The 18,576-nt window shown below is 39.4% G+C and overlaps 1 protein-coding gene across 2 annotated transcripts in view; it reads right to left on the reverse strand.

The window, feature by feature from the left end:
* Positions 1 to 4,659: 4,659 nt before the first annotated feature.
* wnt7bb (wingless-type MMTV integration site family, member 7Bb) overlaps positions 4,660 to 18,576 on the reverse strand; it is a 43,358-nt gene continuing 29,441 nt past the window's right edge. For both annotated transcript variants that reach the window (XM_058075991.2, XM_058075990.2), the window contains exons 3-4: positions 12,115 to 12,386; positions 4,660 to 5,710 (exon numbers count right to left, since the gene is read on the reverse strand). In XM_058075991.2, the coding sequence (XP_057931974.1) occupies positions 5,231 to 5,710; positions 12,115 to 12,386 (752 nt within the window). In that variant the 3' untranslated portion in view covers positions 4,660 to 5,230. The remainder of the gene's footprint in view (positions 5,711 to 12,114; positions 12,387 to 18,576) is intronic.

Here is an 18,576-nt window from a genome sequence, read left to right on the forward strand (position 1 = left end):
TACACTGGTAATAGTGGTGTCACGTTGGCGATCAGTGGTGCCCAACGTTTGGCCCGGGGGCCGTTGGCAGCCTGTTTCTTTTATTATTGGGTCTGCGCCCGTTTCTAAAAATATTGCACAAGAAAACAAAAAAAGAAAAGCAGCCAAAATATTATGAGAAAAAAGTCCTAATTGTACTTATTTATGATTAATGAAGACGGGCAATTCAGGGTGTACCCCGCCTCTTGCCCAAAGACAGCTGGGATAGGCTCCAGCATACCCCCGCAACCCTAATGAGGATAAGCGGCATAGAAAATTGATGGATGGAATATTTTGAAGACAAATAATCTCATTTTAGTAGCAAGTAACAACATACAAACAAAACTAAATAAAGTCAATTTTTCAAAAATTTTAAATTTTAAAAAAGTTAAGTCAGAATGTAAAAAAAAAAAACAGCAGAAATTTTAAAAAATCCAACTGTAATTTTATGAAACAAAATTAAGAATCTGATGATAGTCAAACATGAAATTTTACAAAAATAAACACATAATATTATGAGGAAAAATAGTGCCTTTTAATCGCAATTATTAAATATATGTATTTTTTCCCAAAAAAGTTATCAAAAACAGAAAACTATATAAAAGTTACATTTTAGGGAAATAGGTTGCAAAAAAGTGATAATATGTTATCAGAGTAAAGTCAAAGATTATGTGAGTAAAGTCATAATTTCAAGACAAAAATGCACACGAGGAAAGCTGAAATTTTTGAAAATGTAAAAAAACCCAACAACTCTAATCTTACAAAAAAACACAGAATATAACAAGAAAAATGAATTTCTTAGTAGCATAGAGTTGAAAAAAATTTGTTAAAAATGTGATCAAAATAATAATATTAGAAAAAAACCCATCCATCCATTTTCTATGCTGCTTATCCTCACTAGGGTCTTGGTATGCTGGAGCCTATCCCAGCTTGACTCCGTGTCGATGCAGCTATGCTTTCATAACAACATAAAGCACATATGCCTTTGCGAATACTTTCCAAAGGGGGGGCTTTTATTTAGCACGACTGAAGAGCAAAGTATCAGTGCAGCACTCAAAACAACAATGAAACATTCCTGCTGCGGAAACATCCAGAAAGACGTCACGGCGTGTGGAAAAACAACGGGCTGGCAAAAAAACAAACAAAAAAAACCAAAAAAACATCAACAGTTAAATAGAGCCAAGGTGTTGGAATGTGAGTTTGTCAACAGAGAAGATGAGGTGATTAATTAAAAGGGGTGGGGTGGGGTGTTAGGCTGCATTCACAGTTGACGTTCATTACTCTGGTTTGGACCAAAAACGATCAACAAAAATGTTCTTAGTGTTCACAATAATCTTTTTGTCATGTGAGAAAAATGATCTGTATTATTATTTCTTACCATTGTAATTATTAGGACCCGACCACCGACTCAATAATAAAATGATGTTTACTATGTGACCTCACTTGCATTTTTGAGGGCCATAACATGCATGAAAACTCACCAAAATATGCAAGTGCGTCAGGTTTCGGCCAAAAAATCCCTTAGAAAAAAAATTCTGATAGAACCCATGTTACAAAACAAAGACAAAGTCAGCCATTTTGGTTTCAGGCGTCAATTTTGGGACGTAAAATTGTGTGTCAACGAACAAGTCAGAGCCGCTTTGACCAAATGAGGCCAAAATGAAAATCCCGATTTGACACTAAACTACAAACGTTAATAGCTCAGTTCCACAACATCAGATCTTTATCATCATTGATACAGATGATGAAGACGATATATATATCTATACACACACATATATTTATATATACACACCATATTTTCCGGACTATAAGTCACACTTTTTTTTCAAAGGTTGGCTGTTCCTGCAACTTATACTCCAGAGCGACATATAAATGAAAATATAATTTAAAAAAATATATATATATATAATTTCCCAGCCACAAGAGGGCACTCTAGACTTTTGCACCGATATCTCCTATTTCTTAACAATTCGATATTTAAACAGTAGACGTTAGCTTACAAAGACAACTGAGAACACAAAAGGCAAAAAGTTTGGAATAAGTGATAAACTTGTTAGGGACTGGCGTAAAGCCGAGGCTACTCTTACTGCCATGAAGAAAACTGTTACTGTACTTAAAACTGTTTATGTTACCTTTTCTGTTCATATTTATTTTTGGTGTAGCTGAATAACCATCGTGTTAGCATATCTTACACCTATTCATCCTGTTATTTATTCTTTTATTAATGTTACAACTTGACTTACTGACGTAATGTCTGTTTTGGTCAAGTATTTTGTCAAATAAATTACCCGCAAAAAATGCGACTTATCTTTGGAGCGACTTATAGTCCAGAAAATACGCTACTTTTAAAATATTATAGTATACTTTTTATTTTGTAGGTTATTTTTATATTCTGGGTGTCTAGTGTTTTTGGAATGTGGGAGGAAACCGCAATACCCGGAGAAAACCCACTCCCAAGTTATAACTAATAAATATACAAACATATACCAATATATCGGCTACACGGCGGGCGAGTGGTTAGCACGCAGACCTCACAGCTAGGAGACCAGGGTTCAATTCCACCCTCGGCCATCTCTGTGTTTGTCTATATGTGCCCTGTGATTGGCTGGCCACCAGTCCGGGGTGTACCCCGCTGGGATATACAGTGAAGAAAATAAGTATTTGAACACCCTGCTATTTTGCTATTTCTCCCACTTAGAAATCATGGAGGGGTCTGAAATTTTCATCGTAGGTGCATGTCCACTGTGAGAGAGATAAACTAAAAAGAAAAATCCAGAAATCACAATGCATGATTTTTTAACAATTTATTTGTGTGATACAGCTGCAAATAAGTATTTGAACACCTGAGAAAATGAATGTTAATATTTGGTACAGTAGCCTTTGTTTGCTATTACAGAGGTCAAACGTTTCCTGTAGTTTTTCACCAGGTTTGCACACACTGTAGGAGGGATCTTGGCCCACTCCTCCACACAGATCTTCTCTAGATCAGTCAGGTTTCTGGGCTGTCGCTGAGAAACACGGAGTTTGAGCTCCCTCCAAAGATTTTCGATTGGGTTCAGGTCTGGAGACTGGCTGGGCCATGCTAGAACCTTGATATGCTTCTTACGGAGCCACTCCTTGGTTTTCCTGGCTGTGTGCTTCGGGTCGTTGTCGTGTTGGAAGACCCAGCCACGACCAATCTTCAATGCTCTGACAGAGGGAAGGAGGTTGTTCCCCAAAATCTCACAATACACGGCCCCAGTCATCCTCTCTTTAATGCAGTGCACTCGTCCTGTCCCATGTGCAGAAAAACACCCCCAAAGCATGATGCTACCACCCCCATGCTTCACAGTAGGGATGGTGTTCTTCGGATTGTACTCTTCATTCTTCTTCCTCCAAACACGCTTATTGGAATTATGACCAAAAAGTTCTATTTTGGTCTCATCTGACCATAAAACTTTCTCCCATGACTCCTCTGTATCATCCAAATGGTCATATGCAAACTTAAGACGGGCCTTGACATGTGCTGGTTTAAGCAGGGGAACCTTTCGTGCCATGCATGATTTCACATCATGACGTCTTAGTGTATTACCTACAGTAACCTTGGAAACGGTGGTCCCAGCTCTTTTCAGGTCATTGACCAAGTCCTGTCGTGTAGTTCTGGGCTGATTCCTCACCTTTCTTAGAATCATTGAGACCCCACGAGGTGATATCTTGCATGGGGCTCCACTCCGATTGAGATTGACCGTCATGTTTAGCTTCTTCCATTTTCTAATGATAGCTCCAACAGTGGACCTTTTTTCACCAAGCTGCTTGGTAATTGCTCCGTAGCCCTTTCCAGCCTTGTGGAGGTGTACAATTTTGTCTCTGGTGTCTTTGGACAGCTCTTTGGTCTTCGCCATGTTACAAGTTAAAGTCTTACTGATTGTATGGGGTGGACAGGTGTCTTTATGCAGCTAACGACCTCAAACAGGTGCATCTGATTCAGGATGATACATGGAGTGCAGGTGGACTTCTAATTGGCAGACTAACAGGTCTTTCAGGGTCAGAATTCTAGATGATACACAGGTGTTCAAATACTTATTTGCAGCTGTATCACACAAATAAATTGTTAAAAAATCATGCATTGTGATTTCTGGATTTTTCTTTTTAGTTTATCTCTCTCACAGTGGACATGCACCTACGATGAAAATTTCAGACCCCTCCATGATTTCTAAGTGGGAGAAATAGCAAAATAGCAGGGTGTTCAAATACTTATTTTCTTCACTGTAAGTTGCAGGAACCCCCGCGACCCTCGTGAGGATAAGCGGTAGAAAATAAATGAATGAATTTTTATATTCTGCTATATTTACTAGCTTAGATTTTTAAGAATATACTTTTTCGAAAAGTAACTTCCAAGGCATTTTACATTATTATATTATTATTATTATTATATTATGTATTTGTCTGCTTGCTTCGTATGTTTGGTCCGTATGTTCACATTTGACCAAAACCCCTGGTTTAAATGGTCCCGGTCCCCTCCTTGGGTTCACACCAAATAAACCGGAAAAAAGTTTTGACTTGGCAAGAAATCGTTTTGAGAGTACTGGCATCCAAAACGTTACACTGGATATAAAAATAACCTCTGTATTCAATTTATTCTTCTGAAAAAAAAAAGTATTTTACATTTTTGGTCCGGACCAGAGTACCAAAGCCCAAGTGTGCACCTACGAGCCTTAACGACATACAGCTTCAGTCAAGAGTTCTTAAAGTACTTTCTTTACACTTAGTACAAAAAAGACATCTCTACCCGTTAGTGCTTTGTTTTTTTTAAAGATACTATTACATAAATAAACATTTTATTTTTCAGTGTTCACAACAGACAAGTTCCAGTGTGACTGGAAGACTAACATTAGCTCCACCGTATTCCAGTTGGCAGCAACAAGAGTTTTTTGGTACACCTTGCTAAGAACATTCGTGTCCAACATGCGTTGTTTGTCCACCTCCAGTCCAGCGCTCCTTTCTTATTTGTGGTGGAAATGCGACAAAAAGACGTCACTCGTGCTCCATCGTCCCGTGATGCCACTCATGCGCCATCGTCTCACGACGTACATCCTCGCGTCCAGGGGCATCTGGTGCCCCGCCTGGTGTTTGTTTGGATTCTTCTGTGCAAAACGGTGCAGTGAAGAGCTGAAGCCGGTTCTCGACGGGACAAAAAGATCTCTCGCCGGGCCCCTCCCATTCTCGTGTCCTACTTGCAGGTAAACACCTCCGTCCGCTCGCTGCACGTGTTGCACTTGACGAAGCAGCACCACTGGAACTTACAGTTGCACTGCCACACTTTGGTATACTGGTGCGTGTTGTAGCCCCGCCCGCAGCACATCAGGTCGCAGCCGTCCGTGTGCGGCGAGGTGCGGTTGCAGAGGCGGCCGCGCGTGCCCACGCTGCCCGTGGCCGCGTCCTCCTCGCAGTAGTTGGGCGACCTCTCGATGTAGACGAGGTCCGTGTCCATGGGCTTGCGGTAGCCCTGAGTCTGCTTCACCTTCAGGTGGGTGGGCTGGCGCAGGCGGCTCGCCCGCACCACTTCCACGTGCACGGCCTCGTTGTATTTGTCCTTTAGCACGTAGCCAATCTCCCGGAACTTGGGGAGCGTCGTCCAGCACGTCTTGGTGGTGCAGGAGCCCGACACGCCGTGGCACTTGCACTCCAGCTTCATCCTTTCTTCTAGGACCTGTGGAGATGAAATGCCACATTTAAAGGTCCCATGTTTGGTCCCATGTTTGATGCCGTTGTTGGGATACTCAAAGGCAAATTACACGTACTGGTATGAACTACCTTGATTTATCTTGCATTATATATTATGACGGCGGAACGGCGGTCTAGTGGTTAGCGCGCAGACCTCACAGCTAAGAGACCAGGGTTCAATTCCACCCTCGGCCATCTCTGTGTGGAGTTTGCATGTTTTCCCTGTGCATGCGTGGGTTTCTCCGGGTACTCCGGTTTCCTCCCACATTCCAAAAACATGCTAGGTTAATTGGCCACTCCAAATTGTCCATAGGTATGAATGTGAATGTGAATGGTTGTTTGTCTATATGTGCCCTAGGATTGGCTGGCCACCAGTCCAGGGTGTACCCCGCCTCTCGCCCAAAGACAGCTGGGATAGGCTCCAGCACCCCCGTGACCCTCGTGAGGAAAAAGCGCTAGAAAATGAATGAATGAATATATTATGACAACATCAAAACAATCTACGTCGACGTTTCCATACACAAAGACTGAATACGACGCATATCAGATCCTCGTTGAAATTGTCCTTTATTTTGAAAAAAATGAGCCTATCATCCAAGTTGGACAAATGAGAAACTTGTGTTGCAGCCTCATGCGTACTTTGCAAATAAACTATGCGTACATAATAAGCCAACTCATTTCAATTTGGCCAATTATCGGTCAAAGAAAGATTGCGTTCTCGGCTTTTTTCCCTTTCAAATCTGTCACTTGACACAAAACACTGACCTTCAAATGACAACATGTTGACTTTATACTCAACTTAAGCCAAACACTTGTGGCTTCTAGTTCATAGTATTCGGAATCACACCATAATTCACGCGGAATGGACTGAAGGATGTGGTACATAATTTATCCTTGCTCCTGACTCCTTAGTTTGCCTTTTTGAGTACAAAACAGCCACTTTTACTTCATGCTTGTATGGAATGGAATATAAATAATACACAATCAACATCAAATTGTCTCACCAAACTCTATAATTATGTATTTGACGCTAACATAAATGCCCGTCGTTAACAGTCAACCAAGTATACCAAATACTATTAGACTGAGACGACAAGTATACTGATATAGTACATACTAAGCGGGTTGCGTTTTTGGAATGTGGGAGGAAACCGGAGTACCCGGAGAAAACCCACACATGCACGGGGAGAACATGCAAACTCCACACAGAGATGGCCGAGGGTGGAATTGAACCCTGGTCTCCTAGCTGTGAGGTCTGCGCGCTAACCACTCGTCCGCCGTGCAGCTGATATATTGGTATATGTTTGTATATTTATTAGCTATAACTTGGGAGTGTTAAGTTGTTGTGTGATGAGTTTAGTGATCACCCATGTATGCACGAGGAGAACATGCAAACTCCACACAGAGATGGCCGAGAGTGGAATTGAACCCTGGTCTCCTAGCTGTGAGGTCTGCGCGCAAACCACTCGTCTGCCGTGCAGTCGATATATTGGTATATGTTTGTATATTTACTAGTTATAACTTGGGAGTGTTAAGTTGCTGTGTGATGAGTTTAGTGATCACCCATGCATGCACAGGGAGAACATGCAAACTCCAGAGAGAGATGGCTGAGGGTGGAATTGAACCCGGTTCTCCTAGCTGTGAGGTCTGCGCGCTAACCACACGTCCGCCGTGCAGCCGATATATTGGTATATGTTTGGATATTTATTAGTTATAACTTGGGAGTGGGTTTTCTCCGGGTACTCCGGTTTCCTCCCACATTCCAAAAACATGCTAGGTTAATTGGCCACTCCAAATTCTCCATAGGTATGAATGTGAGTGTGAATGGTTGTTTGTCTATATGTGCCCTGTGATTGGCTGGCCACCAGTCCAGGGTGTACCCCGCTTCTCGCCCGAAGACAGTTGGGATAGGCTCCAGGACCCCTGCGACCTTTGTGAGGAAAAAGCGGTAGAAAATGAATGAATGAATGAACTTGGGAGCGTTAAGTTGCTGTGTGATGAGTTTAGTGATCACCCATGCATGCACGGGGAGAACATGCAAACTCCACACAGAGATGGCCGAGGGTGGAATTGAACCTTGGTCTCCTAGCTGTGAGGTCTGCGCGCTAACCACTCGCCCGGCGTGCCGCCCGCCAAAATTACTGTTTTACACTATAACCAGCAAGAAAGTAACACACAAAAAAAGTTACCCAGCATGGCTTGCGGGTTCCAATGAGTATAAATAGTATAACTTTACATGTTGATGTATGGTTTTGCCCATCACTTCATCTCAGATACTGACATGTCATTTTCCTCATGTAATATTTGTACAATGTGGGTGATACTTAGCAATACTAATGAAAGTACTTCATAATAGAAATATTGTGCATGATATTCCATTATAATGAAAGATGCTGCTAGCAACTTCAAAGGAGAAGAAAGTTGATGTCTTCAGGGTGTGTTTTTCCTTTCTTTCCCACTAAGTGGATATTTCCTGCCACCTCATTATTTCGATCAAACATACACACACACATGCACACACACCGGCCAGTTGTTTGCTGATTCTCTGCAGGCTTTGGTTGTCCGGCGTTGTCAAGATTCCCAAAAATGTAAAGAGCAACAAAAAAAAAGCCACAAGGAATTCGGAGCACTGAGTGTCCTGACAAGGAGATGGAAACGTCTACTTACAGCGTGTCCGTCAAAAGCCTCTCATCTGTTACAACACACACAAACACACACACACATACACACTCCACGCGTCACATGATTTACAATGGACCTTTTAGAGCTTTTTTACAACACAGGGAAAAAGATCCTTTTTTATCAGCTCATCCAGTTTATGGCTGTAAAAAGCTTTTTGTAAGTAAATTCAATGCATGATGATGGACAGGGAGGAGCGTCTTCCACGAAAGCAACACACAGGAAAGAAAAAAAAAATTGAAGAAATTTAATTTCATAATTTAATATTTTTTATCTTGCAAAACTGGTTTAAAAATGCTGGACAACAAAAGCAGAGGATTTTTTTTTCTAAATTTGTCAATTTTATATTGCACATTAAAGTGTTATATTAATATTAAAATGTATTAATTATTAATTATTTTACTATTTAATATTTTATTAATATTTATATATAAATTATATTTATATATTTATATTATAATTATATTTATATATAAATATATATTATATAATATTTAAATTTTATTATTATTATTTTTTTTTTTTTACAAATTTTGGACTTTTTTTGCAATTTAAAAAATCACATTGTATTATATTATTATTGTTGTTCAAGCATAATTATATTAACTAATTATTGAAATGCACAAATAACGCTTACTTCCGAAATGTGATAAGTCATTATATATAACAAGTCACTTTTTCATTGTTTTACAATGATTTGGATTGCATGAGAAAATGTAGCTCTCATTGACCACATGCTAATTCATACAAGTATATGGCACGACACAGGAGCAACAGAACCAATGTTGTAATAGCGGTAAGAAGTTCGTTATAAAGAATAGTTTGACCAGTCTACTGGTATTTTAAAGCCCATGCAAAGGTATTTAAAGCTGTTGGATCTTTACCATTCATGGTACTTGAGATGCAGCTAGTGCCATCAGGGGGTTGCCTACAGCCACAGCCATATCTTCATTCTGTACTGCAACTGCGCGTGCCATCTATCCAACACTGTCACACGGTGAATCGACACATTGAATTTTGGCACGTTCCCGTCTTTATGCTGACTTACAAAAAATACAAAATCCATGCGGACCATTCGTCAATATAGAATCCCACTTCATTTCTCATTTTAGATTCATCCCTCACGCTCATCTTGCTCTCTTCTTGTCAGCGGAGATGACGAATAGCACGCAAACACTCGCCGGGGAGTTGGCCGCGGCTCCGGTGGAAAGAAATGTCAGTAATTGACCGGAGCCCAACAAGAGTGTGATGGATCAATCAGCACGTTTTGATCATCCATCATGGCCGTATGACTTGCAGCTTGCGTACTGGGACTGTTTGCTGCCTCTGCTGGGACACGTCATCACCATCTGAGCATCCGTGCATGGACACACGGTCATGTGGTCATGTTGCAACAGCTCAACCCCCAGCACGTTGCGGGGATGTCTTGTGCCAGTCGTTTTGGGGTTTTTTTTTATTTCCAAGGCTGTGTTGAATTATACCACATGAGACTCGTTTTTACTTTAGATTTGTCATCTTGGTTCCTTAAATTAGCCTAACGTGGCAACACCACACAAACGGTGACGTGTGCGCTAGGGGTGTCAATCTCAGCACTGAGGACGATTCCATGCACTGCCAGCGATACCATACTTTAACGATACATGGAATTTTCTGGCAATACGATGCGATACGGTTAAATAATCATTTAGTTCAAATCAATGCAATCCGATGGTGCAATTTCTTGCGATATGATGCAATTCAACATAATGCAAATGGTATTCAGTATGGTCCTACAAAAAGGATTTGGCTTTATTTCTTATAAGCACTTGGCAGTAAATTCAACTAAAGTGCTGTTTATCTTTTTTACTATGCACCACTTCATCATTCTTTCTGCCATCTTAAAACAGCAACAACTTTTCAAAAACAACTTTCACTTTCACTTTCAACTTTCAACAGTGCAATCAATGTTTGTTTATATTGCTGTCTGTAAAACATACTGCTAATATGGTCATATATCTCATCTTGTTTCATATTATCTGCATACTGTATTTGTATCTAACTCTGGGTAAAACTGTTGATTTGTTAATACTAGGGTTGTTTATATTGTTTATTTTTTTATATTGTGTATTTTGTACTGCTTAACTGATTCTGTACTCTTGCTGCCGTGCAATGCAAATTTCCCCACTGAGGGACGAATAAAGGCATATCTTATCTTATCTTAATATGAATGCGCTAGCAGCTAGGCTAATGCAGTAGTGAGGAGCAGAAAGTGTAAAACAACTTCTACCCTTTTAAAATTGTTTAAAAAATCATGAAGAAGCCAACTGCTCTGCTGTTCTAATGTCACCTGCTGTGCTGAAAAACTCGTTCGGGGGGGGGACTATTTGGGGACGGATAAATAGCTCCTGGACAATTTGGAAAGCAGCGGAAGATCGTATTCAATACAAACGCGAAATAATGATGGTGCATTCATGGCACCTAGGGAACAGCATATCGGGCAAAGTTGAACATTAATAAAACAGCACTTGAATCGGATTTTACCGATACCCACAAACGCATCGCGATGAATCTCGATTTCACCCGTTAATTGCGTCGATACCCAGTGAATGAGCCAATGCACTCGCATCGCACGCATGCGCATCGATGTATCGATTAATATCGATTTTTTTTCACACGCTTAGTTTGCGCCCTGTGACTAGAAATGTTCCATTGAAACCATTTAAAATGTCATTTTTGATCCCTGAATATACACTATTGTCATTTTTTATGTTCTTATTTGTTCGATCTGTCCACCAGGGGGCGCTACTTGTTCCCATACAAAGCATGCAGCAACATTTTGAGATAAATCATTTAAAAATACATTTGTAAAAACTGAATTCATGATTTCAATTTAATGAATTTCACAGGACAATATAACAAGGATAAAAAAATACAAATATTTTCAGGACTTTTTTTTATAAAAAATGTAAAAAAAAAAAATCATAAAAATCGATGTTACTCCCTGAATTTTTTTTTGGAAGCTATATATTATTTTTAAATTAAAAAACAGTGGCATTATAACAGTGGCATACTGGCTCTTAAAGGACTAAACAAACCACAATGTGATGAATATTTGATATGTATATTTCAGGCTGAAGTACATTGGAAAAAATACACATTGAAAAAAGTACAGCAGTTTTTGAGAAGTGAACAAGCAAAAAGCTTTACATTTGAAAATTTAAGAAAAATAGCAATACATGAAAACCAATGTTGCTGTTGATGATGAAAAATAATAAATCAAAATAAATACAAATAATAAAACAAAATGTTTTTTTAATGGAAGCAATTGTTTTTTTTCCAATTTAAACTAATGGGTTAAACAAAACGCTTATCATCACTAGGGGGTATGCTGGAGCCTATCCCAGCTAACTATGGGCAAGAGGCGGGGTACATCCTGGACTGGTGGCCAGCCAATCACAGGGCACATATAGACAAACAACCATTCACACTCACATTCATACCTATGGACAATTTGGAGTGGCTAATTAACCTAGCATGTTTTTGGAATGTGGGAGGAAACCGGAGTATCCGGAGAAAACCCACACATCATTCAAAATTAGAAACAAATATTTTATATTTTTAAAATTTTTATTTTATTTTATTTTATTTTATTATTTTTGGGAAGCTGCCATTTTTTGTCATACGGTTGAAATGAGTGAAGATGAAGGACATCCACCTAAACACTTTTGTTACCTTTCTCCCTGCCTCGTTGTTGTGCAGGTTCATCAGGCGACGCGGCGTCTTCTTAATCTCCCGGGCGTCGACAAAGCGGCGGGAGAACTCAATGCCGTATTTGATGTCGGCCGAGCAGCCTCCCCACTTCCAGCCCTCCTCCTGGTTGTAGTAGCCCTGCTTCTCCCGGTCGCAGCCGCATTGGCTCAGGTTGCCCTGGCTGCATGCCGCCGTGATGGCGTGTGCCACGCCCGCCGCCGTGATGGCGTAGGTGAACGCTGCCTCCCGACTGCCTAAAATAGGATGAGATAAATGGTTACCGTCTTCAATAATGGAAACACTTAATAACATTTCTTCTGCAATTCTGCATCTTGAAATAAATGAATCCTAAACAATAATTAAAATTGCACATGTGCATTATGCTTTTTCCACTTTTCTGACCTATAAATGTAGTTTGAATGTTGTATTCTCGTGTTAAACGATGCCAAAGTTTCAGATAATGAGGTTTCCGCATTTGGAAGTGAGCCCTAAAAGATGTTTGGAATGACTCAAAACGCTCAGTTTGAAAAGGCGTGGTAAAACCGCTCCTTTGTGATGTCATAGAGGGCAGACTTCCTTATATGGTTCATAGTTAGAACGTACTTCGGGCGTGTGACCAATCACAGCGGAGTGGGCATTTCCAGAGGCGGGCCATGAGTGGAATAAATTAAAACAGACTTTTTTGGCAGGAAGCACAAATCAAATACAGCTTGAATAGGTGCAGATTCTGGAAGATCTAGAAAGTTTTCTGTGCAGGTCATTGTGTGTAGCTGCTCTATAGGAGTCCACAAAATTTGCACAACAGGTCCCCTTTAAAAAATATTTGGTTTGACCGTCAAAAACATAAGAATAATCACAGAGAAAAATTTATTGGTTTTATAGTGTTTATACATTAGTGTGTTTTAAAAATGCAGCCCTCAGTGGGCAAAGCACAGATTCCGCTCTGTCACAAAAAGTGTCTTATACACCTTCCGGCATTCTCCCCTGCAAGAACACAATCTCTTTTCTGACCACAAAGCACTCTGGGCGCTGCTTTTTGATCTGAGTGCAGTGTTGGAATGTTTGTGCCGTGAGAGCTGGTCTAGGTGCTGTCCAAAGTGCTGAATTCCTGGACGGTTGCACCTTGCGTGTGCAGCAACCCCAAAAAGCAAACAGCCGCCACTGCCACCGCCACCGCGTTCAGGTCTGGCTGCCTCTGCAACAACGACTGAGTGGTTCTGGCATCTTGTTTTATTATAAATTCCTGCCAGCTTGTGACCTCAGCTCACAATCCCACATTGCCAAGGTGGAAGATGATGCTATGCTATGCAATGCAAAAAAAAAAGGACCAATCAGCATCCTTTGAGGAGACGGACATAGCGAAAGCACGACGCGACTGATTTGGCAAGCAGTGACATCACCCAAAAAGCAGTTTGGACAACATGCTTTTCCATCATCCATCCATTTTTAAGGTTGCATATCCAAATTCATTCATTCATTTTCTACCGCTTTTTCCTCATGAGCCAATCACATGGCACATATAGACAAACAACCATTCACACTCACAATCATACCTATGGACAATTTGGAGTCACCAATTAACCTAGCATGTTTTTGGAATGTGGGAGGAAACCCACGCATACACGGGGAGAACATGCAAACTCCACACAGAGATGGCCAAGGGTGGAATTGAACCCTGGTCTCCTAGTTGTGAGGTCTGCGCGCTAACCAACAAAAGTCAGCTATTAACAACATTTTAGAAAAGCCTCTACTTTCCCGGTCTATCTTGCAATCCATTCAGTTAGGATCAATCCATCCATCCACTGTTCATTACAAATTTCAAATTCAGTCGTGTTTTTTGGGAACTTGATTTCACGATTTCAAACTAGACTACTACACAAAAATTGAAACACATTTTCTACAAAAAAGTTTGCTATGTGCAATATTGTATGGAAATCAAGATGGTTTACAAAAGCTGACAAAAAATATTAATTAACATCAAATCGCACAACAACTGGGGCATTCCAAAACTGAAATAAAAAAATCAAATTCAAATCCAAGTGTTGTTTGGCCAGTTGATTTCACAGAACGATACAGTACAGTGCAAACAGACTAGTTTGCTAAGTGCAATAGTGTACAAAAACCGAGGCAAATTCTGGACAAAAACAAAATCATAAAACAATTGGAGTTTTCCAAAACCGGAAAAATTTTATTCCAATTCAATAGTGTTGTTTAGACTTTTGATTTCACGGGGTGATACAGTGCAGGGCAAAAGGACTGCTTTGTTACGTGCAAAATATTGTATGAAAATTGCAGACAATCTACAAAATGTAGCTTATCTTCACTAGGGTTGCGGGTATGCTGGAGCCAATCCCAGCTGTATTCGGGCGAGAGGCGGGGTCCACCCTGGACTGGTGGCCAGCCAATCACAGCGCACATATAGACAAACAACCATTCACACTCACATTCATACCTATGGACAATTTGGAGTCACCAATTGGTAATGGTAATGGTAATGGTAATGGTAATGGTAATGGTAATGGTAATGGTAATGGTAATGGTAATGGTAATGGTAATGGTAATGGTAATGGTAATGGTAATGGTTTTATTTCATTTGAACATGCATCAGATTCCAATTGAGTGCATCCCATAATCAGTTCCCAGTTCCACATGTCCAAAAGGAGTAGGAAGAAGCAAAGCTTATTAAATCCTACCCCTCCATCTGGTACTTTTACAATCAGTAACTGTTACATTTGTTCACTTTCTGCTTTCCATAATACAGTTTAAGGTTTTTTTTTGTTTTTTTTTTTTTAATAATGCACCTCATACCGAAGTAGGAGGTGAAATGAGCATCCAATGCCATAATGGGTACCATAGTAAGTGTCAATATAGTGATATATATAGCACATCATGACTGGTTCAAGACTCTTCATCCTTGTATTTAGCAAACATCAACTGCTTGTATTGTTTCTTGAATTGGCTCATCGTTGTGCATTGTTTGATTTCCTTACTCAATCCATTCCATAGTTTGATTCCACATACTGAAATGCTATGGCTAGCATAACGTAGTCCTAGCATAGAAGTGTTTCAAATGTACTTCTTCCCTGAGATCATATTTCTCCTCTCTTGTAGAGAAGTATTGGATGACATTTTTAGCTAATTGCTTATTTTTAGCCTTATGCATTATTTTAGCTGTTTGAAGATGAACTATATCAGCAAGTTGAAGTATTTGTGATTTTAGAAATAAGGAGTTAGTATGTTCTCTGTAGGCGGCATTATGAATTATCCTTACTGACCTTTTTTGCAGTACATTTAGCGAGTGAAGATTGCTTTTATAGTTATTAGCCCATATTTCCACACAATAAGTAAGATATGGTAGAACCAGAGAGCAATAAAGAGTGTGGAGTGATTTCTGATTGACAACAAATTTTGCTTTGTTCAATACTGAAATACTTCTGGCCACCTTATGTTGTATATTTGTAATATGAGGTGATTGTAATATTAACTATATCAGCAAGTTGAAGTATTTGTGATTTTAGAAATAAGGAGTTAGTATGTTCTCTGTAGGCGGCATTATGAATTATCCTTACTGACCTTTCTGACAATCAACTCATCTTGAATTTGTTGCCAATTAACCTAGTATGCATGTTTTCAATCCGAGATCTTCCTGATCTCCTGACTGTGTGGCCAACATGCTAACCACTTGATGCTAGCCATCTACAAACCCAAGTGTAAAATGTAATTGTGTTATTTGAGCACTTGATTTCGCGTAATTATAGAGTACAGGGCAAATGGACTAGTTTGTTAAGTGCAGTACTGTCCAAAAACTGCGAAAAAAACCGAATTCATTTCAATAATGATGTTCGGACACTTGATTTCACGGAATGTTATGGTACAGATTGAGCAATAATTTACGAAAACCCACACAGTGCACAATAAAACAAAGCAAATTTTAGACAAAAACTGAATCATGAGAAAACTGTAGCGTTCCCAAACCGAACGATACAATACAAGACAAACAGACTAGCTTGTTACGGTATCAAACGTGAGACAGTGTACAAAAACTAAAGTCAAATTGTAAGTATTTTTGACCAAAAATGAAGCATACAAAACCGAGGTTTGACTGTACTACAATATACTGTAAGTGATGGCAAAGTCCTGAGGTCACATGACTCATATCCCAGCATCCTCAGCATCCTCTTTTGATGCTTGTTGTGTAATAATATTGAAATATTTGTAGAGGAAATGTTTTTTACTGCTAGGAAGCTCATTGCGTCGCACACGTTTAAATATACCGGTGCTTCGCGTCGGTAGCGTTAGCTCCTGAGCAGCTGTTTTCCATTTCATTTCCTCCTCGTTCACCTCTTGTTATAGTCTCCCTAGAACGCTCCTTGCCCGACCAAAAACAAGCCACCGCTAGTTTCCTATCCCAGTGCGGCTGCTGCAGGACTAATACCGCGACCACAGCTTTGCCCAGTTGGGGACTGACGCACCGGCCTGTGGTGACGCACCCCCGTCTTAAATACCGCCCCACACGCACACGACATGTATGGACTGTACCCTGTCATTTCAGCAAGCAGTTTTATGACACTATAGGGTCAATAGAGTATTACAGTACAGCCATACGGATTGTAGTACGGTCTGGGACTCCTTCTATGCTCATTCCATTAGTGATTCTGGGGTGTGACCGTGAATGTTTTAGATACTTGCTAGCATGCAGTATTATCATGATTAGGCAAATGCTAAATGACTTATGAAAAATGAAGTGTACAAGACATTTTGTTGGCAGTCAACCAACCTTGTGCTTGTCAATCACATAAAGGTAGTACGGATCACGGCAAATACCCCAAAGAAATGTCAAGTCAATCTGACTTATGGGAGGGAAGTAGAAAAGGAGGGCGTGGTATAGCCAACAGTAGCCTGTGACAATACGACCTTTAACCTCGATGATGGTCTCGATAGTTAAGCCATTGAGACAAGTGCGGCTGACACTGAGCACAGTATATCCTAGTAGTATATCCTTCCGCGGCACATGACACTGTAAGTAATGGTAATGATTTTATTTCATTTGAACATGCATCAGATTCCAATTGAGTGCATCCCATAATCAGTTCCCAGTTCCACATGTCCAAAAGGAGTAGGAAGAAGCAAAGCTTATTAAATCCTACCCCTCCATCTGGTACTTTTACAATCAGTAACTGTTACATTTGTTCACTTCCTGCTTTCCATAATACTGTTTGAGTTCTTTTTTTTTTTTTAATAATGTACCTGGTACCGAAGTAGGAGGTGATATGAGCATCCAATGCCATAATGGGTACCATAGTAAGTGTCAATATAGTGATATATATAGCACATCATGACTGGTTCAAGACTCTTCATCCTTGTATTTAGCAAACATCAACTGCTTGTATTGTTTCTTGAATTGGCTCATCGTTGTGCATTGTTTGATTTCCTTACTCAATCCATTCCATAGTTTGATTCCACATACTGAAATGCTATGGCTAGCATAACGTAGTCCTAGCATAGAAGTGTTTCAAATGTACTTCTTCCCTGAGATCATATTTCTCCTCTCTTGTAGAGAAGTATTGGAAGACATTTTTAGCTAATTGCTTATTTTTAGCCTTATGCATTATTTTAGCTGTTTGAAGATGAACTATATCAGCAAGTTGAAGTATTTGTGATTTTAGAAATAAGGAGTTAGAATGTTCTCTGTAGGCGGCATTATGAATTATCCTTACTGACCTTTTTTGCAGTACATTTAGCGAGTGAAAATTGCTTTTAGTAAGTAAGCTTTTAGTAAGCTTTTAAGTAGTTCTCCAGCGAGTCTCATGTTTACAAAAAAAATTTGGTTTTTAATTCATTTATGGGAATGATACAATGGAAGTATATAAGGGCCACTTTCATATTTTGTATAGATATGCTACGAATCTATGTATAGTTAAAAAAAAATCTCAACTTTGTGAAGTAGGTGGAAAAAGGCAATTATTAGTATGAAACTTTGTTCTTTTCCCCCCATTTTTGATGTTTTTTTAATAAATATTGTCAATATTGTACATTTTGTTAAAAGAAATAAATGTTATAAATTAATTCTCAGAATATTTTGACTTTATTCTTGTAAAATTACAACTTTTTGGCAACCTAATTTTCCAAAAATTACAACTTTATTTATTGTTCTGTTTATCTCATGAAGTAATATTATGACTTCAAAAAATATTTTTTTTTGTTAAATATTTCTACTTCATGCTATAAAATTCTTCATAATGTTTTGCTATTCTCGTAAAATGATTACTTTTTCTTGTTAGATTACAGCTTTTTTCTCATAAAGATATTGCAATATAACAACAAATGAGAACTATTTTAACTCTAAACACGTAATGTTTACAACCTTTAAGAAAAAAGTGCCACAAGACATGCTGGGAAGCCCAACAAAACCACTTTTAGTTTGAGGACCACCTGAATATATAT

The sequence above is a fragment of the Doryrhamphus excisus genome, linkage group LG1 (genome assembly GCF_037039965.1).
Source record: "Doryrhamphus excisus strain RoL-2023G ecotype Guam linkage group LG1, RoL_Dexc_Guam_v1.1, whole genome shotgun sequence".
NCBI lineage: Eukaryota > Metazoa > Chordata > Actinopteri > Syngnathiformes > Syngnathidae > Doryrhamphus > Doryrhamphus excisus.